Consider the following 22,567-nt stretch of genomic DNA (forward strand, 5'->3'; position numbering starts at 1 on the left):
GGAAGGCTAAAATATTAATGATTCAATCTTTGAAATTTTGGGTGTAATAATGGCAAATTTTCTTTACATATTTTTTCATTTAGTCTTTACAAAGTTTTTTTATGACAAGAATGGGAAAATTTAGAAAATCAAGCATGGTGACCCCATCTTTTTTCTTTAATATTTGATTATTCTCATATGCCAGAATTCAAAAATTCGGGATAACTTTTCAGTCTCGTGATCTTCCATATGTTGCTTCCACATGTATTAATTTAGGTAATTTTGACAATATTTTTGTTCAGTTTATACAACTGAGTTCTTGTTCTACTCCCTACAGCATGTTGAATTGTCCAGTATTCAGCTTGCTATCACAGCCTGTGTATGTGTACCATGCATTTGTATCACTGACAACTGACTGTCAGTCTGGACTCTAATTAAATCATCACCTAATACATATTTATATATACAGGCTTTGTCGACAAACTGAATATTGTGAGTTTGAGCATGCTGTAGGGAGACAGCAAGAAACTGTAGTTGATACATTACATAAAATTTTTGCAAAAATCATCAACATTTGCAGCTTCTGCCCTGTTATTTATAGGCTTGTTTGGTTTTTTACAACAAATCACACATGTTTAGATTTTTTCGAGATAAAAGTCATGAAATGTAACAAAATGGTTTCTAAATTTTGTTAAACTTTTACAAACATTACAACAATTGGATGACATAAAAATGGTATTCATTTTTCATTGAATTACCTACAAAAATTTGAATTGGAAAATGTAAAACATAAAAGGGAACCAAACAATTTCAAGTCCCCCCCCCCCCATACAGGTAGAGCAAAATTTATAAGTCCCCCCCCCCTCTACTACCCCCAAAATTTTCGAATCCCCCCTGAATTCCTCCAGCCCCCCTAAGGGTCTCTGTACGAAGGCAAACCCATAGCTAGTGAAGTCGTGGGGACCGTGCAACGTCTATAGAGGGCGCTATTCGTGAAGGACATTTAAGCTGCTGAGCTGCAAATATGGCTGCGCCCTGTGAACACATGTTGGCGAAGAAACACGATTGAGAATCGCATCAGGGCGCCGCGAAGACAGCGAGCTGTGAGGAATTCCGCCCTAGTCTAGACAAGCATTACCAAGTCACCAGCATTGTAGCCAAGGGAACCTTGTCTTGGCCACACATAACCGAACCGCATCGTGAGAGGGGAAACCATGTGAAGTTGTTTACATTTTTGCCCCACCCCATTGCCCCGCACCTGTGGAAAAAGGGTCATGCAAGGTCACGCCACAAAATCCATGCTTGCATTTGCCAAGGAAGCGGTCAGTGGCATTTCAAAATGCTCCTCCCTCAACTCGATCCGGCACGCGTCTCGCGTCAGCAGGACTTCGACGAAAGGTGCGTCAACACTGGATCCCTTGAAACCGCTGCAGCCAATGTCCGCTATTCCAATACTGGAAGACTCAGAGAGAATTTTTGTACCAACAGCCGAAGACATCAGGCAAGGAGAAGACCTGTTTACGGCTAGCAAGACTAACGAGATCGGTTTTGTTTTGTCAGCGCCGAAACCAGAATTTGCTCCGAAGCATGATATGCCCGAGGTAAACTTCAAGTTTAGAGGGAAGCGGTAGTCGGAAATGCGCATGTTCATGCACTATACCGGTATATGCATCATGTCAACCTGGCTGCAACATTTAAATTTTAGGATGTACAATATGACAAACATGTTTTAATTTTCATCAATCGCCAACGTACCTTGGATGCAGTGTTTACATCGGTCGTAGACCTTGAGCGAAATTCCGACAACCGCCTCCTTTAAGTTAAACCTGTAACACTTGATGACTGTTTTCACTATTTTTTTTTTATACATGTATCGCAATTTCGTGTCCTACTCTCCCAAACATGTTGAAACACTCTCTAGTTTGTCAACACAGTGTAACTTGCACTGTTATTGTTTACGTTTTAATTCTAGGCCGGACCAGAATTCACTTGTCAACAATAACAATGCAGTTTACTCATGTGCATGCTGAGTTGACAAGCTGAATATATAATTTGGAGAGTAGTAAAAGAAGCTGTAGTTGACTTTAAACATAAGAATTGTGGGGCAAAAAAGTCATCAAAAGTTACAGCTACTGGCCCTCTGATGATAATTTCAAATGAATGATTTGCACTTCCATCTGCGAATACTGTGTAATAATGTTAGGGGCTGTCTCAGATCGTGGCAGAAGTCAAAAAAGTGAATTTTGTTTGTTTAGGCATGTATCCTTGCGAAAAATGGGGTTTTTTTGAGGAGAGGGTTCTACATGTTTAATCCTGAAGTGAAAATGTGAACTTTAGTTTCACGATAGATTTGTGACCACTTAACCTTAGCCACTTTCATTTGATACATGTCATAAACATCCTGTATTTAACACAAACAGACAAAGAACTTTCACAACCTCGACTGCATGGCAACATTTTACTGATCTGGTAAAATATAACAATCTTTGTGATTTCCCAGCATCTGCTTTGGCATTTTAGTCACAGTAGCTGCAAGCACACTACAATGCTCAAGTTGCCCCATTATTCTGCATCAAAATATCATGAGAACATTAGAGAAGAAAATAAAAGCAAATGCCATAGATAAAAATGAGGACAGAAGACACAAACACCAACACCCATACATGTACCTGCTAAGATAAACTCATATTCAGTGAAACATTTCTATTGACTGGCCCTATGAAATACAAATATTGAGAGGGGAGACAGCATTACCTGACTCTGACATTTTCCATTAAAATCCATCCATGACTTGATAACTTTGACCCATGATCAGTATTATTCAATAGCTGTACCAAAACAGCACTCTACCAGATAAATACTTTGCACTCTTGAACTTTTATTTAGAGAGAGGGTTTTTGATCTCAAAATCTGAATTTTGTTTCCTTAGCTTATGCAACAATATGAGATGGTCCCTTGGGTGGCAATGATTGTACTCCCATGTCAAACGCCTCAACAGCTGTGAACAAGTTGGCAATAGTTCCGGTTTGATCACTTTCAGTCAAATGATGACTACCGTATACGGCCCACAATGTAATCGATGAGTTACCATGAAATCCTGTGGAGCGCGTGATGTTTGATTACGAGGCATGCAGTACACTATGCGAGGCCACAGTTAAAACTATCGTCTCCCTTGTAGTACTTAAGTAGAGTGGGATTTTTTGCCTCGGGTATTTTTGGTGTGTGTGCAAAATTTCTTAAATTCATGTTTGACTTCAAGAATGCAAAATTAATTTGGTTAGAAAGTTAAAGATACAGTAGTTCAGTTATCAAATACACAGATATTCACCATATATTTTTAACAAGGCCTAATCTGAACACCACCACCAAAAGTCACTTCACTGTACAGGTTAATGTTATTTGATGAAGTCAGAGAATTTTTTGAGAGTTTAATCATGAAATTAACATTGATGAATTAGAATAAAAGAATAGCTATGTGTTGCAGTCTCTGTACATGGGGTAAGAAGAAAATTAAACTTACAAGGAAGTTGACTTTTATCAGAAAAGAAATATATTTTTTTTGTAAACTTATTTTGCCATTTCTTTTTTTTTTTTTGCTGATTTTCCTTCATGATACTTGCTTTCATGACACTGCCCTCAGTGGTGGGTTGAGTACATTGTACCATGTAATGCCTTACTTTGACTTCAGGTGGCGTTTGTCGGGCGTAGCAATGTAGGCAAGTCCTCTCTCATCAAAGCCATATTCAAGAAGGCGCCTGGTGTTGTTGTCAAGACGTCTAAAACTCCGGTGAGTGTGAAGGAACATTGGATATCCTCCGTAAAGTCTACCATGTCTCCCATGTGTAGATAAATTCAGAGACTAGTTTTAAACAAATCTTAAAATGTACTTTTAAGCACATCATCCTTCTCTAATCCCATTTCAAATAATTTGGAAAATTATGCTTGATTGTGAGAGGAGATAGTATTTTGGTAAAATTTTCCACTGATAGTGTCCCCTGCCATACAGAATAATGTAATAGCAAGTAGGGAGACTATAATAGCATGTTTTATTAAACAAAAGTATATTGATTTTGCTCCAATGGAAACGACGAAAGAAACTTGCATGCCAAATTTTCCCACACACTATGACCCCTTCAGTTTGTCATAACTTGCATCTGATAAGTATGGCATTTGTAGTACCTGCAGAATGTGACTTTTATGGTTATTTATCGCTTATTTTGAAAATTTTACTGAAATATCTAAACGTACTTTTACTATATATTATTAAACAGTTATTCAGATGCATTACAGTATTGCTAAAAAGCAGAACTGAAAAAGTTATGTGAAAAGTAACCTTCATTGGTATAAATCATGAATGGATTATGGGTAACTTTAGTACTTTGTACTGTGGGGAGATGGGGGGGGGGGGTTAAATATATGTCCAACAGCTCATCCTAAACCGTTAATCTTTTTTCCTCAATTCACTTTTTGTGGTACAGGGACACACCAAGACGGTCAATTTCTTTCAAGTTGGTCGTCACCTGATGTTAGTTGATATGCCAGGCTACGGATTCAGACAACCTCGAGATTTTGCTGAGTCAGCAGAAGCGTATCTCGCAACAAGGAAAAAGTAAGTCGACAATTTTCCCTTAACCAGATGGTACATCCTGCCATCACCAAACTTAAGCCTTTTCAGCTATTGTTCAACCCTGGTGTTTGCAATTATGTAGGCAGGCCCCTGAACAGGAAAATGGGATAGAAAGAGTCAGTTCAAGACATACAAAAGTAGACACTTCAGCTTCCATCACAAGCCGGTGTACTCTGGACAACGTGCTTGAATGCCCTCAAAACAGCATAAGTAGAATTTTTGCATTGCACCATCACTGCACCTTGCAATCTTTCCTGACTCGTACTTATATCATATATTTGTGGATGCATCTGCTGACCAGACACAAAATTCTTAAGTTACTATGTCCAACACTTGGGATGTCTACTCCCAAACACAACCATCCAGTTTGATTTCCTCATGACAATTGCTATCTTTTCCTCCCCCCAAAAATTATCAAGTACCCTCATCATTTGTAGCTGTTCATAGACCATAACAGTTAAATATGACCTTCCACTGGCAACCATCATGATAAACACTCCACAGCAGGCCACTGCATATCAATTGCACACACTCTTACAACACTACACACGTCAACTGTCTTTGTTCAAGAGGGGCATTCTGTGTAATATAGCATCCATTTTATGCAAATTTTATCCCCGGGAGGGCAATATCTAGATAATGCTCCTGACGGGGGCATTATCTAGATATTGCCCTGCACCAGAGTAAACACTAAAAAGCACGCGAAAAACAAATATTTTGTAACAGATGCATGACATGCGACTTTATTACATGTAATTTATTCGTTAAACACGATCATTTTTTAGTCATTTTGAAAGAAAAGCTTCCATTTTCTGGGATAACAGCTTCCACGTGTACGTAATTTTGTAGACTTTCATGTTTCGTGTCGATGGTTTCATTTTCTCCACTCTCGCTTTCAACCGCTTCATTCTTCATAGTTTGCTTGTTGTGTTTGAAGTCACAGGTCTTCGGTATTTTCGAGTTTCCTTGAAGCACCTTGCTAACTTCAAACTGCTGCTCAATGCTGGTACGCTGTAATGGTATAAAGAATATAGACATTTAATGGAATATACAATGTACTAATATTACAGTACTTAGCCTTTCGATTCTATTGAGTGATACTGAATACATTAAATTATAATAGTTTGGCATACAATTTGAATTAGCAGTAGTTATAGGTTGTCTTGTACTCTAATTTTGCAGTCATATGTTACTGGTTCTTGCGCAGTATCAGCCTTACGGGCTTATCGACTCCATGTTGGTTTGACATTTCGTATTCAATTTTGTCTAGCTACCAGCTTACCTTATAGGACCTGATGGCAGCGCTCTGGTGAACAGTTTTTTCAGCAATAAGCTGCTCGTCTATTCCATCGCTGTAAAGACGTGTGGCGGCAGCTGCCCTCAAACTGTGGTTGCTGTAAAAACCTGATATCCCAGCGTTCTCGCACAATCTCCCCACTGTTTTTGCAAGTGTATTTTTTCCAATTGGCGTAGTGGAATACCAACAATTTGTCTGTATCTTCCTGGCTGGCTGCAAGTAGTATACGTCTTGTGGACGATATGGAGGACTACACAAAGTTATTTACTACATGGCGAAAACAGCAATAGTTGCGCATGTTAAAGTTAATACACTGGTCCAGATCTGTTCGATATTAAAAATGAATTAACACAATAACTGCAGTAATTTTCAATGAGTTATGTGTAAAATGGCTTGAAATTTCGCCACCGTGTACATCTTGGTTCATAATGATGATCTTTTATGGTACATGTGAAAATAGCATTGTCACGTGATCTACAACTTCCATTTTCCCGCCAAAACCGTACATTATAAATAATCACAAAAAATGAAGACAAAATTATGGCTTGAGTTTGGAATATTTATTTCATGTTTAAATGTCAATTTGGCGGGAAAATGCCGGTTTTGGTCATGTGAAAAAAATAGCTGATTTTTTTGTATTGACAAATTCATTATGTTTACCAAGTTTCAAGAAAATCCGACGATGTTTGATAACAAATCGCCAATTTCTTACATTTTAACTTTTTTGATTAAGGAACTTGAGATATAAATGACATTGGACAAGAATTTACCAAAGTTTGTTGTACAAATCGTATAAACGGACGATGCATCTTTCTTTGTTGTCGGTATTTTCAAATGCCGTGGTAATCTTTCGCTGCACTTTCCTACATGCCAAGCCGCCACTGTTTGTTTTCGACACGTCCTCTGTGTACTCAAGATAATTTTTTCCGACAGATTTGCAAATTTTTTTACTATTTGCCCAGGGCGTAAATTTCTGTGTTCTTGCCCACCTCGCAAGGCAAAATGTATGTCAAACAAGACTACTTGGGCATCCAATAAAGTTTGGGGTGTACTGTCCCCGATCAACTTCTGCTCCCAGAGATTTTCCTCGTCAGCCAGTGTCAAGACTTCGACTTGACGTTTTTGTATACCAATGTCCATGCTACTTCTAGTTTTCATAACAGAGTCTAAACTATTCTGGAGCTGTTTAAAGGCCGAATCATTTAAAAAGCGGTAGGATTTACCTTCAACAGATAAGTGATTTTGCAGACTCATTATTAATTCATAAATTGCTTGGCCAGGATAATCACTCCCATCCTTCTTTCTCATTTCACAAACAAAACGCGACAACGCGTAATTTAGCTCATCTTTGGTCATTTCTTCTAACTGTGGTTGGATTACACTTATATTTAAAGACTGGTTCTGTGCCAGCTTATTTCTTTCACTTTGCCAAAATCGAAGGTATTCACAGCCCATTTGTTTTTATACAGGGTATTTTTGGGAATTCTTTCGAGTGCCATTGCTTGTATTTCAGCATCACTTTTTATATTTAAACGAGAGGTATCAGAAACACTATTGGGTACATTAGACAGTGTCGGCTCGTATGAGCGAGCGGGGCGGACTTTGGCAAACCTGGTGGAATTGCAGTTTCTGCCAATGCAGACTCTTGCAAGCTCTTCCCGTCAAGAAGTTCATCGAAGTCCTGGAAAAGCCAGTCATCCTCGCTTGCATCTTCCCGCTTGTCAGGTTCTATTTTGAATGTGTTTTGCGTTATAAATAACTCGACGTCGTCGCTATCTGACATGATGTTGAAACCTCGAAGGCCGTGAAGTGAATGACGTGGCGTATAGAAATCTCCAAGGTGTCTCTTCATGGCTAGCATGTGACAACTCTCAACCAATAAAAATAGCCGAATACATGTGTGCATGTTAAGGTCATTAATTAGTTTACTCACAAGCACTATGTAGTTCCCGATTGGTTAATATTTGCACCAGGTGTTGTTGACGTGTTGTAAGCCGGATAATACACTCGTGTCGTGCAATCGTTCAGATATTGAACGGCACTCGGGCCTACAACCCTCGTGCCGTTCAATATCTGAATGATTGCACTCCACTCGTGCATTATCCTATACATATGCACTCACATCCACATTATCAGATTAACGATATCAGATTGAATGTGAATTCAAAACGTACAGTAATATAAAAAACCACAAGTGATATGCAGTGATATGTGAACCCTGCAGTGGCTCAGCTCAGCCAAGATGGAAGTCACTTATAAATGTTACAATATCAAGTACCAGTAATCCTTCAGTAAGTTCAAGTACTTTTTAGAATGTCTTGTCTGTCTGAACGGTAAGCTGTGATCATTTCTGTATTAATTGATTCATTGATCTTGCACTGTACAGGCTTCACATGTATTCTGGCAACAATTTTTCATATATTAAAAATCATGACCAAATCACAGTCACGCCTGACCATGATCAAGTTAATCTGAATTTAAATATTGTGAAAGGGAGCAAAATATGTGATCATGAGACCATTCAATGCTGAATGGTATACAATGAGTTCTTAGACTTGTATGAAATGTGTAGAAGAAAATTTTGCGGTAGCAAACCAGTACAGCGTCGTGTTCCTGATATCTGCAGCAATATCTGTCTGTCTTTCAGTTTAAAGAACACAGTGCTGCTGATTGATTGCAACACTGGAGTGAAAGATGTTGACTTGCTTGCCATAGAAATGTTGGAGCAATTCTCTCTACCATACATGGTAAGTCTCCACATGTTTTATGGCGTGTGTCAGGTTTTACTCTACCCAAGTTGTACATCACCATGGATAATAAATAACATTAAGAGAATATGATTCATCGCCGATAGTTACTCATACACAGTTGTATATAACAAGTTCAGTGCCTAGCTGTTATACATATAGAACAAACTGTAACATCTGAAATAGAGTAACCCTTTCAGGCTCTTACATGTTAGAAATATTTTTACAGTCACAGTGTTGAAAGGCACGGAACACACGATATAATATATATACCTTTGGTTATTTTTGCAGGTAAAAGATACTTAAGGTGACAATGGCGTGTTATCAAAACATAACATGTGCTACATGTGCATATACTCATGTGTCAAACTAGAAATGAGACAGATAATGTAAAGGGAGCCCTCTATGTTAAAGTCTGCGTGTTCTGTTGTTCAGCTTTTGACTTTCTTCCAATATGAGCGCTTATCCAAGATAAACAGTTTGATTATAAAATGACACCTTATTCAGAGACTGATATACATAAAATAGTACTCACCGATGGAGTGGTGACTTGTTCAATTAATGTAACACCTTTACCAGTTTGAGCTGTTTTACAATTCTTCAATGTACATTGTAAACAATAAAGCCCTCATGTTCTTCCAAATCATTCTACATATGTCCAGTGTCAAAGGTGACAATAAATCAAATTTAAAAGGTCTCAATGACATTTAACAAGAAGAATAAATCATGAATGTTATGATTATTCCAATTCTCCATGAATATTTATTTTCTTTTTTCCATTCATTTGTTTGTCTGTTAATCTATTTTACAGATTGTGTTGACAAAGATAGACAGACCATCCAAACATTTGCTGCTGAGGAGTGTCTTTGATACGAAGGCTGTCATATGGAATCACACGTCTTTCTGTTTGCCGCAGCCATTCCTCGTAAGGTGGGTGGCCTAAGTCAGTCACCTTGAAATGTGCCAGACTGTTTCCGAGATGAGTATGCAAAGAGTGTCCTAAAGCTCTGTGCTTGTACTTCATTTATGATCAATCACTATTCGTAAGAATCAGTCAAGAAATTTGTGCATCGATACTTTATGGCTGGTTTTCTGCAAGGAAGTTGACCAAAAGGTTGCTCCATTATTGAGCATGACACATATTCAAATATACATGAAGAAACATTATATTACCATGCCCTGCCCGTCGCATTTTGATTAGTCGAGCTGAATACACAGTAATGGTTCGTTACATGCCCGTGAATATGAATAATAAGATTAACAACTCAAAGTATCGTAACTTTACAGCTCAAACATAAATCATAATCAATCACAAAATAAAATGGAGCACTTGTAGGTCAAGTTGTGATACTTTTTTGAAAACATTTCCGGATTTGCCAATTTTTTACAGCACGCGTGACAGTGCGTCGCGTATTGCTCAGTTTCTGGGGCCCAGTTGTCGTTCGCTCCTGAAATTTTCGGAAATTTTGACGGTTTTCTTGGGTTCGCTGATAATATAATGGAAATAACAGACTCCGCTCTGACCATTAACGTTTATTTGTGGGCGCGGGCTCGAGGAAAGCCAAATTAACGGGCTCGGCTTGCTTTCCTCTCGCCCTTGCGCACAAATAAACGTTAATGGTCAGCGCATCGCCCGTTACAGTTATAATAATAACTGTAACTTTTGCCACTATTTCATAATAGCTCTCACAGCAGCTCACTGCGGTACGGTAAACATAAAATTCTTGATGGTATGGTGGCTGCCATTTCAATCCCATGATTTTTGAGATTGCATCATTGTACATCACAACCCAGCTTCAATAATTTTTACTTTGAGCTTGATATGCAAGCAATGAAGTTACAAAATTACTAAATTAACTGAAAAATTGAAAATAAAAAGCATCCATATATTTTCATTTTGGATCAAATATATTACACCATTTGATAACTTCAGCAGTGTGCACACTGCACGCTCCTTGGCGCAGCCATCTTGTGTCAAGGGTCAATGCCATAACACAAAGTACGCTGCAGCACACACTGAGTAGTCACTCTTGGCAAGCTGCCCCCACATGTAGCCAGCGAGGCTGTCGTTGATCAACACCTCTGACAAAGAGGAGTATCTTAAAAATATCTTCATCCAAAACACTCCTACTACGAACAGAGAACTGTCATTTTATTGAAATTACATAGCTGTGCGAGCTTTTGGGCTCAGCCCTAGTGTGACAATATTGTTTTAAAGAACCATTTCCTTTTCCTTCATTATTCTCCCAGAGTATCTTGAAATACAAGGCATTAGCCTTGCCCACACAGTGCTGTTTGTACAACATGCAGCGCTATTGTTAACAAATGAACTCTTGTCTGAGCTATATAGTCCAGTTATCAACAAAGACATCTGACATGACACCTTTTATATAAACACTATGTTGACAGACCATAGCAGCATTATTTTTAGCATTGAACAAGAAAGAATTTTTTACACACAGAACTCAAACACTGGAAACTGAATCAAAAGTTGCTGTTGGGTCATTACAATTTTGCAATAATGTCATTTTTGTCTTTCTTTTTCACAGTTCCCTTAACTTAGATGGCGTTGCGATGCTGAAGGCTTTCATTGGAATCACAAGCGGTGTTATTACACAGAGCCAGATGGCTGACTCGCCTAACTCGTCCAGGTGATGAACGGGATCTCATAATCGCAGTAAACAGTGATCATTGGATACATAGCATGCCATGTGTAATTGACTCCTTCCAATGTCTGAACACTCATCAAAAACTGACGTACCGGTCATGTGATCACCAAGGACTGTAAAGTTTCGCTCATTTATTGTGTAGTATTGACTTGTCTAGGTGTAATATTTAAGCAATAAAGCACCCCCAGCGATGGTTTACCACAAGAATTTGACCAGTTCACGACATATATGCATGAGCACTAGCGAGTGTATATATGTCGTGAACTGGTCAAAATCAAGTGGTATACCGTCGCTGGTTGTGATTTATCGCCGTTATATCATAACAGTAAATTGAAATTCTGGAATGAAATGTCAAAAGAGGATTTTTGCTCAAGCTGACAGCTTGCGCGTATGCCAGCCATGCTATATCATGAATATACAAGTTCTTTTTACATATCAACCAATCAGATTGCTGTATTTGTGTCATTAATATACTGGTATGATGTTATTGGAGTTGAAACTCACAGAATTGGAAGAATTGAAATTAATTTTACAGTTTGTAAAAACATGACTTTGATGAGTCCTGCAGAAAACGCTGAATGACTGTCATGAGATAGATTTCATTGTATTTTCCTATGTGAATACTAGGTGTACAAAATTGCATTGAGAATTTTTATACTTATGAACAACAAAATTGTGCATCTTTGTCGGCCAGAGGGGAAAATTGTTCCCTAGACTGTCATCACAATACAAAAGAGGGAGCATGTAATTTTCTGTTATTTTTAAGAACCAATAAATATTCTCGCTAATTTTATGATGATGAAACAACATTGCATGCCAAGTCCAATGCAAGAAGACATCATAACAAACCCAGGATATTTCCATCAATTGTGTTTGTCATGCAATGGAACAACAAGAACAGCACTGATGAAACATTGGGAAAAATTGCAGCACGGAATGTGTTTGTGAAAGACTTAAGGCAGTTCTAGAAAGAAATGTGAAAAATGGCAAGCAAGGTGATTTGGAGAAAGAATCTTTCACTCAGTCTGGCTTTATTGTGTGCTCTTTGAGATAGACTGCACCTAGGTGCCAGATATTCAGACTCATACTTTTTCAATTCGTTTCAGATCTATCATATTCAGACTCATACTTTTTCAATTCGTTTTCAGATCTATCACTCGTGGGGGCTCATTTTAAGGCTCTTGATGTGAGAAAAATTTGTACTGGTTTAGTTTTTCGAAAATCGAAAATTTTACTTTTCTCCATACAGTTAACACAGGGATGGCAGCCATTTTGAATTTCAAATATCAGTAAATCTTGCGTAATTTTTTTCTTTATTACCACAGTTTGCAGGTTGACCCCTGATTTTTATTCTTGATTGAAAAAAGAATGGTCGAAATATTTCTTAAGGGAGCAAAAGTGAAAGTCTTTCACTTTTAGGCGTATACTGCCTTAATTGCAAAGCTTTGCAAGTAATAGACAGCAGTATTCTCACCATCTTGAAAATCTGTGAGATGAATCTTGCTGTGTTGGGGATTCTTGTCGAGTGAAATAAAAAACCAGTCAATATTAATAATTGCTCAGTAATATTTAATGCTAAACTTAAGCTATACAAGTGACAAAAAATTAATTTCAATTAGTAACAACTTAAAGATATTTAGAGCGCTAAGGATAAATACAGTTTCCTTTATTGACAACAAAAGTGCCCGATGGATCAAATTCAGAAATATGTATGGTTGTTATTTAGTAAATCATGTATAATGCTGTGTTTTTGTAAATTTCAGTGTTTATGTAGATTATCAAATGCCTTATTTACTTATCTATGACCTGATGTGCAAATACCTTTACTCTATGTGGCACAGCATCTACTATGAACTCTTCATCTATAGAGTGATAATCAAAATTAATTTCCTCTAATAAACTCCCCATGAATAGACTGGCGATCACAATTAAAATATATCAGAAACTATCAATGTCTCCGTGACTGATTATTTGTGAGTGGAACGTAGTCTGTGCTCTGGCAAATATCTTTAAAGGAACGAAGTAAGTGTTTTAGGTCTAGTAAGTATTTTTGAAAAATTACATTTTTTTTGGAACTTTTTTTTGCAATTGATTTTTCCTAAAGCAGTAAGTTACTGAACCCATAAAATTGAAAGGTGTCACTGGCAAAAATTTTTTCCCACCGATTTTTTGTGCTACCACTAATGAAATAAGAGAATTACGAAAAAAAAATGTTTACCTATGTCCTACCCATCTCTACCTATATTTGGATTCAGTCAAAATATTCGAATCAGAGATGCATTAATTTTATCCCAGCTTGTTCTTGACCTTGAGTAATTCTGCAATGGTGCGATGAAATTCACCGCTTAAGGTCACATTTATATTTGATGTTACCAACCAATAGTAACTAATTGTTTCCTACATCACCGTCAAACGCGATCTTCATTCGGATCATTTGAGTCCTCATTCTACAGAAGTGCGCCCTCAGACGGCAGTATTTAAAAAGTTGGAATCCTCCACAAATTTTCGTTTGCATGCGGTTGTGAAGTTCTCCACAAAAACGTAACAACGTAATTTTGAGGACTTTAAATTTTTAATTTATACTGAAGACTTTGAACAGTAAGAATCGACCACATCTGATTAAAACAATGAAAGGGAATAAAAGCGCTCATTCGATGATTCCGCATCAAATTCAGCATGCTGTCATCGTGCTTATGACAGCATTGTCAAAGCTATCGTAGTGAAAGTGGTACATATAAATCGGCATTGTTCCAACCTGATCTATAACCGATCGAATTTGAAAGTGTTTGACTTCTACGACTCACGTGTGAAAATTCGCTGCCGGTATAGGATTTCACGTATTCTTGATGACGTCATAACTGGACTAACGAACCAAAGTCTAAAAGTAAATACTGTCGTTGTCTCAGATTATAACATTTAATCATTCCACAAGATCATCTTTCAGAAAATTCCATGCAAGACGATTTAACTGTTCCGCATGAACGCATTCTGAGAGGAGAAAAGTCTGTCACCTTTTAACTCGGATAAAAAATATTTCAGAGGATTCAAGTCAATTCGAGTTGGTGAAAGGTGTTCATCTCCCCTGAATGTCGCATGCAGGTGCTTCCGCTTGTATCACCCTTTGCATGTAACAGTTGCCGATCGCGGCATGCCAGGTACCTACAGTTCTGTGTACAGCCAAAGTGACGTTCGCACAACTTAGCTGCAATAGTTTTCCGAAGATTAATTTGTTATAGAAAAGTTTCCTTTCTGTCCAGACTCACTGTAAAGACTTGATGCGTTGTGTTTGACACCATGCAATTTGTAACACTTCTGTTCATTCACAGTTCCCATTTCAGATACTGGTTTGGTTTACTGCGCAGTATTCTGGTGTATTCCGGCACGGAGGTGTCCATTTTATCGCACAGACTGGTGTCGAACGGTATTTTCAAAGTCTGTAGTCTATCTTCAGAACCGTCCTGATCTATCTTCTCTGTCAGACAAACCTCTGAAATCTGCCGACTGAGGTCGCGCAACTGTTCAACTTCTCGGTCGAAGCCATCTCCTTGAGCAAGAACAGTCTTCCAGAAAGTTTTGTTGAAGAACTGGTAGAGATAATGATCGACGTTGTTCCATTCCCGAAGACGGCTTCGGAGAGTGCTCGGCATTTCCTCTCGGTGTTCGGAGTGAACTTTGAGGTCACTATGCTTGATGTAGGCGACGTCATCAAGACTCCAGCACATCTGTCTCTTCAGCAACACTAACGACTCGTCCAAGTAGTCGGATATCATCACCAGTTGCAGGTCTTTCTTGATGTCCTCAATCAAGTTGACGATTTCTTTCTCGTCGTTGAAGTTCTCCGGGTCGAATCCCAGATCGTAGGCCATCGGGTTGTGCAGCATAAACCGCTCGTTGGCGTTTGAGGCAACTCGGCTCATGAACTGCTCTGGATTCTTGAGAAAACTGCGAAAGGGGTCGGGAGAGTGGATGCCAAGGAATTTGCCGAAACGATACCGGTTGAACAGGGACTCGAACTGCTGTTCCGGGTTGCGCAGCATGGTCACGTACGATGTGTCCGTTGGCATAATTTTCTGAAGTTCTCTCCGATTGTACACGGCATGATTACACAGGATGTTGTACTGACCGTTGCTGCTAGGCAACATGTGGTCGGTGTGGAAACAGTACGGCCAACCCGTCGAATCACTGTTCTCCTCTTTCGGGAGAACAAATGTCAGGTTACGACGATCACCAAATCTCTGTAAAAAAATATCGAGGGTGATATAAATTGTGTTAACGTTTATTGATTTTGAATGCCACTTTCGTGAATGCAAATGTTTTCCCGAAATTCATGCATATGTCGATGTCCAAGAACCAGACTCTGTTATTCTTTAACATTATTTATTCAACTTGGTCAGCTAAAGGTACACCTTTTTATCAAAGTGGCAAGCTTTTTTTAGACCGTCGTTGACTTAATTGAACCAGCAGTTGGTGCCCTGATATTGTGTGTCACTCCCGTACCCCCAAGGGCAAAGATGACTGTAACAACAGTACTTATAATGGAGGCAAAATCCAACGCTACAGTGGTACTCCTCGTCCCTAAAAGAGGACAGTCTCTCTCTCTCTCTCTCTCTCTCTCTCTCTCTCTCTCTCTCTCTCTCTCTCTCTCTCTCTTTCTCTCATATATTCATATAACACATACATACATACATACATACATACATACATACATACATACATACATACATACAGGCAGACAGACAGACAGAAAACATACACACAGACATATATACATATACGTACAGCACAAACATTTTACCTGCAGGATATTGGAGACTATGCTGCCGCCGGCCTGGTGGACATTGATAAACACTATATTGGTGTTCTCATTGCACGTTCCATTTGGATGGTGCTTCATACGGCGCCTGTTCCTAGATGAGGAAATTGTATTAAAAGGCTGAAGATCTTTCAATTGTTTAATAGAAGAGTCGTCTGCCGGTTCAATGAAATCTCAAACATAAATTTCATTAAAATGGCGAAAGTGAATTCTTCAACTTCCCTGATGGAAGTATGAAGAATAATATTTAGTAACGTTAAAGTAATATGAGGACAAATAGAACATTGAGACTGTCATGTACCTTGTTTAATATTTTAATGAACTCATTTATTAAAGTTACTATGTCAACATTACAGAATTTGTTCTGATTATTTTAAAGAGAGCGTCTTTAACCCATTTAGTTTACAATCTGCAGCAATTCTATCGAATGCTGAACAAAGGACACACAGACCGAAAATGTATATACGAGTTTCAAACGCATGCGCCGACACCAGTACTAACTGCCCGAACGTCCCTGTGTCGTTTGAGTTCAACACGAAATAATGCGAATAAATCTCAAGAGCACGGTTGCTAAATAATGCATACATGCAGGGCTCGACATCTGGTACACCTGCCACGTCAAACTGTTCGGTTACTGGCAGGCAGACACCGCTTTTCCAAGATTTGTGCCGTTTATTTTGGCGCTCTCCGGAGCATGAGCGTAAACTTTTGCCAGACGTGCTCAGAATTTCCCGTCTTCAATGGCAACTCCGTCATGTCAGCTATCCCTTGAAGACGAACCGCAACAGAATAACATGAATGAAAGTGATGGTGCGGTGTTATTATGTTCGTCCGCACACAGAATTTTGACGCAGAAAGGACGAAGAAATTGTAAAATGCCTTTTTTCGTGAACATTCAAATGATTGGTAAAAATATTTTATTACAGCGATGAGCAATTGTTTTCTCCTGACAAGCTCCGATCGAATCGCTGCATGCTTGTGTCATTATGATACTTTTTTATTATATGGTTTCGTGTTTTTTCTGTCCTTTCTATTTCTGTCTTCTAAGGTATATTTTATATAGGCCTTTATGTCGGCGAATTTTCAGCCTGGCCGATTTGTGCTGATCAATTATGGTCTGATAATAGCAGCATCACAGTGTATGAAGGATGAACTTTCACCCTATACCACGTCGTGCAATAATATTTTGTTCACCTCAAATTGCCAATTCCAACACTACATCACATCACGTGATGTAAAATCAAAACATAATTATTCATAACATTTTCTGAATCAACCGCACTTGAGTAATTCTATATGAATGACGTCTGTTACTGCAGAAACCTCCGATATACAGTCATATCTTTGGCATAAAATCATGGCGGAGGCAAAAATGTAAAACTATAGTAGTTTAAATATACGGTAATATTACACGTTGAGATCGTAAAGCCATTAATGCCGACAATCCGTTCGCGAATAAAAAATTTCCGCGATTACTAATAGTTCTTATAATTACGAACGAAAAAAATTTATTCTTTTGCTGAAGGCTATGAGAACTCGGGGGAAAAGCCAATCCAGCCACTGCAATTGAAGGGCAAAAATCTATGGCGGGGAGGATGGGGAGTTTTATTGGTGGGCTACGTAGTTGACATAGTTGGTTTACTTCAAAATTTTAGCGGAAAGAATACGTTCTCTCTAGTCGTGCACGCGGTTTTACCATGAAAATGTCTCTCAAAATGTTACTATTCATCTATTAGTTCTATGCTTTAAGTGATGTTAAAAATTAGGAAGTTTTTAACTTAAATTATGTTCATACAGGACATGACATGACTGTAAAGTTTCACTTACTTGTCTGGTTCCGGTCGGGAAGAGGTGGCTGCGAGTTCAGGCACAGCCTGTCTGCTTGTCGCTGTCAACTTCAGCGATTGGTAGCTGACCATCAGGTAGATAACTCCCCATAGGATGAAGGCTGCAGACACGACTGCGTAGTAGCGGCGCATTCTCTGGATTTTCATGGTGAACTTGTTGGTACAAGACACTCTGGTAAATCTGATAGCAAACATGGTGGCGGGGGTTTTTTGTTTGGTGTTGGTGTGCGCTGGATCACCGATGGTGATGAAGCACGGGTCCGTTATTCACATATCATGGTGATATCTTTCAAATTTCAAACTCGACAGTATCCGACTTCTTGCATCTGTCTGTCAATCCTAATACTGAAACGATGGAATTTTCACTTATCTCTGTAGCATCCGGGAAAACCAGACGAAGGTCTCTGCTTTCCGGGTCCTAGGATGGGAAATCCTACGCAATTCAGGAACTAAAATCCCTTTCAGTGTGTCGTCTTCTGCTGTGGTACTAAATACTGCAGTTTCATGGAAGTGGCACACGATTGTTCCTGTAGTCTGCCGCAGATGTGTTCAACTTTATGAGAGCTTCCACAGCGCTTGGCTCGGATTGAACAGACTTGCTTTTACAGAAAGTACCTGATCGGTCTGTACATCGACATAAACACGGTAATAGTAGTAGCGGAATACACTGCAGTCCACCGGGGGAAGCACTTAACATTGTCCCGCCGCCACAGAACGCACTCTCGCACTTTCCAGGCGTTTTATTAACAGCTACAACGGGTCTCTGGTTGGTGCGCACAGGAACCTGCGCCCCCTGGGATGACAAAATGTCCTGTTCAGCGATAACCTTTAGTTGTACTTGTGACTTCATGGTTCTTATAAAACGTGGATTTCAAACAACAAATGGGATCTCAGCATAAACCAAAATGACAGGTGATGATGCCAGGTTGCCATAATAACGTGACGTCAAAAAAAAGAGAGACTCTGATGATGTTGAATGGGCGCACTCGATTGCTGAGGGGAAGAGCGCCGACTCTAATGCGACTTGCTGCCAGATCTCCTTGACAACTGTTGTAGTTCCTATTTCAGGAAACGAAGTGCCTGGTAACAAAATGAATCAAAATAACACATAATTGCAGTAATTGGAGTGGAGACGGATGGAGCAGAACTATGTGATACTAGAGACCTATAATTTCTGTGATGACAACATAGAGTCACCGAAACAGTGAAAGCGGTTTTCACAGAATTTTAAATTCGATATCAGGTTTCCTGGCGCTGTCACATGTGAAGCAATGTCACCTACCCCATCAGTAGTGTTTCCATGGCAACTCTTTTGCTGTAAATACATCACTTTGGAACAAACTACGCTCTATGCCTTTAATCAGGCAAGTGATGTTAAAGTAAATGCAGCATTCTGTGATCTATCCAGGGCAGAAAGTTATTGTTGTCGTTACATTACAGACGGTCATATTGACTGTTGGCAACAGTAGTTGCAATCATGCAATATTACCAGGCAGTATCTTCAAAAAAAATATTCCTTTTTTAAAAGTAATGTCAATGAAATACATACTAAATAACCAAGAGCATGCCTGTGTAAAGAGTTGTAACATTTTTAACCTTCTCATGACGAAGTACGCATTTTATTACATATCATTTCGCACAAAGCCGTTGGTCCATGAAAATATGGTCATGAAATGGACAGTACACTACATGATTGCATATGAACGAATACCATGATTAAATAAACAAAATATTTGACAATATTTTTGCCATCCACGCTAAGAGATAGCGTTCTATGTTCCAGTTTCAACGTAGAAAGTCATACAGGCAAATACTGGTGAATGTGTATCTGGGTTGTAGAAATTTTTAGATTTTAGATCCCCCCAAAAAGGGGAGAAAGTCAATGGAAATATGTGTACCATAAATATAAGGATGGATTTCTTTACAATCTATTTAATTTCAACTCGTATTCTTCAGCAGTTGTATCGTTTGTTAACTCCGTTCAATCTTTCAACATAACAAAATGTTGTGGACGTGTTCAATTTGTTAGAAATGATCTGAAAGTATTTCGCGACATTAAAAACCGGAACATGTAGCCTCCAGTAACATATGTCATTTCATATGGTATTTTTTAAAACCCTTCAATGTATTGAATTTAGAAATATGGTCTCGTGGCCTAATCTGTCTGCATTGGGATTTTTATTTTTGCTGATATTCTTGCAAAGACTATCGTGATGGTAGTTTAATATTCTCTAAAATCGCCGCTTCCACTATTCGAGGTTATTCATCTAAAGTCACATTAAATTCATTAGAGTCAAACTGTTGGTGGCGCGCTTTTGCATTATAATAAACGCACAAGGCCCTGCATAAAAGTAGAAATCATGCTGGGCATATTCTGGGCATGATCAATCATGATTTCATGATTGATCAATATTTTTTTTATTATATGACATTACACGATATGCGATGTCTATATTACCCTTGATTAGAGACCGCGAAGTCATATGTGATCAATCTGACGAATGCTGCAATCGGTAGCCTCTGAAACAATGTCTCGTTCGAGTGTCTGTGATTCAAACTAGTGAAGATTAATAGCATATTCCATTTCTAGCAGAAACATCGACCTGTAATGTGTTTTGAACCTGAAGCTCGATCACAGCTCCCACGATAGATTTTATACAGAACAATACGTGTAGTCACAAGCGTGACCGCATCATTATGCGAGAGATGTATAGGACAGACGTCCAACTGAAAATGCCTCATGACATTTGTCAGCACAATGTCCATTTTTTTTTCTATTTACACACAACAGGACATCTGTCAACATGGAAGAGAATGCTGTCAGGTATATTATTTTGCTAGAGAACATCCGTGAAGCAAACGTCGACGCTTACATATAAGAATAATTATAAAGGGGGGTTTGATACAGTCACTTGGGTTAATACAGAATTCAAGAAAACTGCCGAGACAATGCATTTTACTGTTCAATGATTTTCCCGCCAAATCTCGGAGGTCACTTCAGGTGAAACCGTCCTCGTGACATCATGTCATCTGTGGGTTTTAAGAGGGACTGTTAGGCGCGGGCGCGGCCGCTGGAAGCATTACACTGCCATGAAGTGGGGCTTGTTAATTAATGTTAATTAATAGGACTAATATCATGTTGCTTGATTCGCGTGATGCAGCATTTACACATAAAACATCGCATAGTGTAGGCTATGTCACGCAAGATGGCTATGAATCCGGTCCACGACCAATATTTCTATAGCCATACTTCTGAAAATGGAACTGGAGTCATTATTTAGTGCATGTGTAAGGGCGCCTGTCTTTGCAGACCAAAATAGAGCATATTTATATATTATTAGTAGGTTATTCCAGGCGTATGGCATAGCTCAGCCATACACAAGGTATTGCATCATCATCGTCGCTGCACTCAGAGCAATCGCGGCCACACACCTTGTTCATGCAACATCAGTAGTCTCATATGTAGTGTGTATGGTCATTACCGTTACAAGCACGCGAGGCCCGCACCTTCGTCACTATTCAAATTCAAAGTTTTACACTGAGCAGGGTAGGTCTAAATCTAAATTAAGCTGTGTCCGTTGATCCTTCCTTGTTTAATATGAGCATCATAAATGTTTGAAATCATTGGACTGAAAACACAATAAGGGCTATAAAAGCTGCTCTTTGTAGTAAACTTACTTTCCAATCCAATCCATGGACAGCCATTACTGCTTTGACTGTGCTCTGCGCGCCTTGTGTGTGGCCACGCCGAAAGTATCAAAGTGTGCAAACGTACGTGCATGCATGTGACTAGTGACTGTCACATGCAATTTGCACGCGTCATTCGCAAATGCAGTCGCACCCACCGTGCCGTTATATCTATGAATGCCCTGTCAAATCAATTTAACGGAACACTCCGTGTCGTTGAGGAGTACGATCAGCAACGGCTCAATACCATTCAATGTTTTGTGTTCGGACAATGTTTCAAAAAGCATAGTTGTCTGCCTTTCGAACGTCACGGTTCAGAGTGGAAATAATTATTGCTTTGTAGCGGAAGCAAGATGCACATGTGGTACACAGTGGACACCCAAACAACGCCCAGCGTCCCTAAGCCGCCCGGTAAACGTGCAAGTTGTACCAGTGTCTCGATGGACTGAAATACAAACGACTAACCATGGTATTATTTGTACATGTACTCACCTTAACTTCAAAATTTACAGCTTTACAGTGCGCCTCCGATAAACTGTCGATTCGTTGACTCTGTTTTCGGTTAATCTGCAAGTATAGTGTCGCTAAGGGTGTAGAGCGGGGCATAAATACCTTACAGAACCATGCTGTTCACTATCAGACAGCGTGATTGGTCTGTGTCAACAGATAGTTGTGTAATGATTCGTCAAAGTGTGACCCAGCTTTATCGTGGCCTCAAATGACCCCGATGCCGGCATAACCCTGCAGAAGATGAAGGCATGCATGCATATCGCTTCACGGCTGATGCAATATGCTGCGCTTAGCGCCCTCACGCACGAACACCTGTCAGTTTGCAATAATTGTAATCATCAGGAACAGGATTCAAACTGCAACAGAAGCGATAATCTTTTGATGTTCCCGG

General features: G+C 39.1%; 3 protein-coding genes across 3 annotated transcripts in view; 2 read left to right on the top strand and 1 right to left on the bottom strand.

Annotated features, from left to right (window-relative positions):
- Positions 1 to 22,567, top strand: part of LOC139131680 (ribonucleoside-diphosphate reductase large subunit-like) — a 296,454-nt gene that overhangs the window by 184,650 nt on the left and 89,237 nt on the right. The gene's annotated exons all lie outside the window — the stretch shown is intronic.
- LOC139131677 (GTP-binding protein 8-like) lies at positions 991 to 12,885 on the top strand. The gene is made up of 6 exons (XM_070697845.1): positions 991 to 1,580; positions 3,668 to 3,766; positions 4,458 to 4,588; positions 8,551 to 8,650; positions 9,462 to 9,580; positions 11,200 to 12,885. The coding sequence occupies exons 1-6, from the start codon at positions 1,254 to 1,256 to the stop codon at positions 11,303 to 11,305; spliced, it is 882 nt and encodes a 293-aa protein (XP_070553946.1). The 5' UTR covers positions 991 to 1,253; the 3' UTR covers positions 11,306 to 12,885.
- On the bottom strand, positions 12,868 to 22,418 carry LOC139131676 (galactose-3-O-sulfotransferase 3-like). The gene is made up of 4 exons (XM_070697844.1): positions 22,159 to 22,418; positions 17,960 to 19,059; positions 16,115 to 16,226; positions 12,868 to 15,554 (listed from the first exon to the last, which is right to left on the bottom strand). The coding sequence occupies exons 2-4, from the start codon at positions 18,172 to 18,174 to the stop codon at positions 14,640 to 14,642; spliced, it is 1,242 nt and encodes a 413-aa protein (XP_070553945.1). The 5' UTR covers positions 18,175 to 19,059; positions 22,159 to 22,418; the 3' UTR covers positions 12,868 to 14,639.

This window comes from Ptychodera flava, chromosome 4 (genome assembly GCF_041260155.1).
Source record: "Ptychodera flava strain L36383 chromosome 4, AS_Pfla_20210202, whole genome shotgun sequence".
NCBI classification, from domain to species: Eukaryota; Metazoa; Hemichordata; class Enteropneusta; family Ptychoderidae; genus Ptychodera; species Ptychodera flava.

Bases quoted from the DNA above. Each gene is read 5' to 3' on its own strand.
- LOC139131677 (XM_070697845.1), top strand. From the start codon at position 1,254: ATGCAAGGTCACGCCACAAAATCCATGCTTGCATTTGCCAAGGAAGCG. The intron at 8,651-9,461 runs GTAAGTCTCCAC...TCTATTTTACAG, and splicing joins AATTCTCTCTACCATACATG to ATTGTGTTGACAAAGATAGA. The intron at 9,581-11,199 runs GTGGGTGGCCTA...TCTTTTTCACAG, and splicing joins CCGCAGCCATTCCTCGTAAG to TTCCCTTAACTTAGATGGCG.
- LOC139131676 (XM_070697844.1), bottom strand. From the start codon at position 18,174: ATGTTTGCTATCAGATTTACCAGAGTGTCTTGTACCAACAAGTTCACC. The intron at 16,227-17,959 runs GTAAGTGAAACT...TTCCTCATCTAG, and splicing joins TCCCGACCGGAACCAGACAA to GAACAGGCGCCGTATGAAGC. The intron at 15,555-16,114 runs GTAAAATGTTTG...ATTTTTTTACAG, and splicing joins TAGTCTCCAATATCCTGCAG to AGATTTGGTGATCGTCGTAA.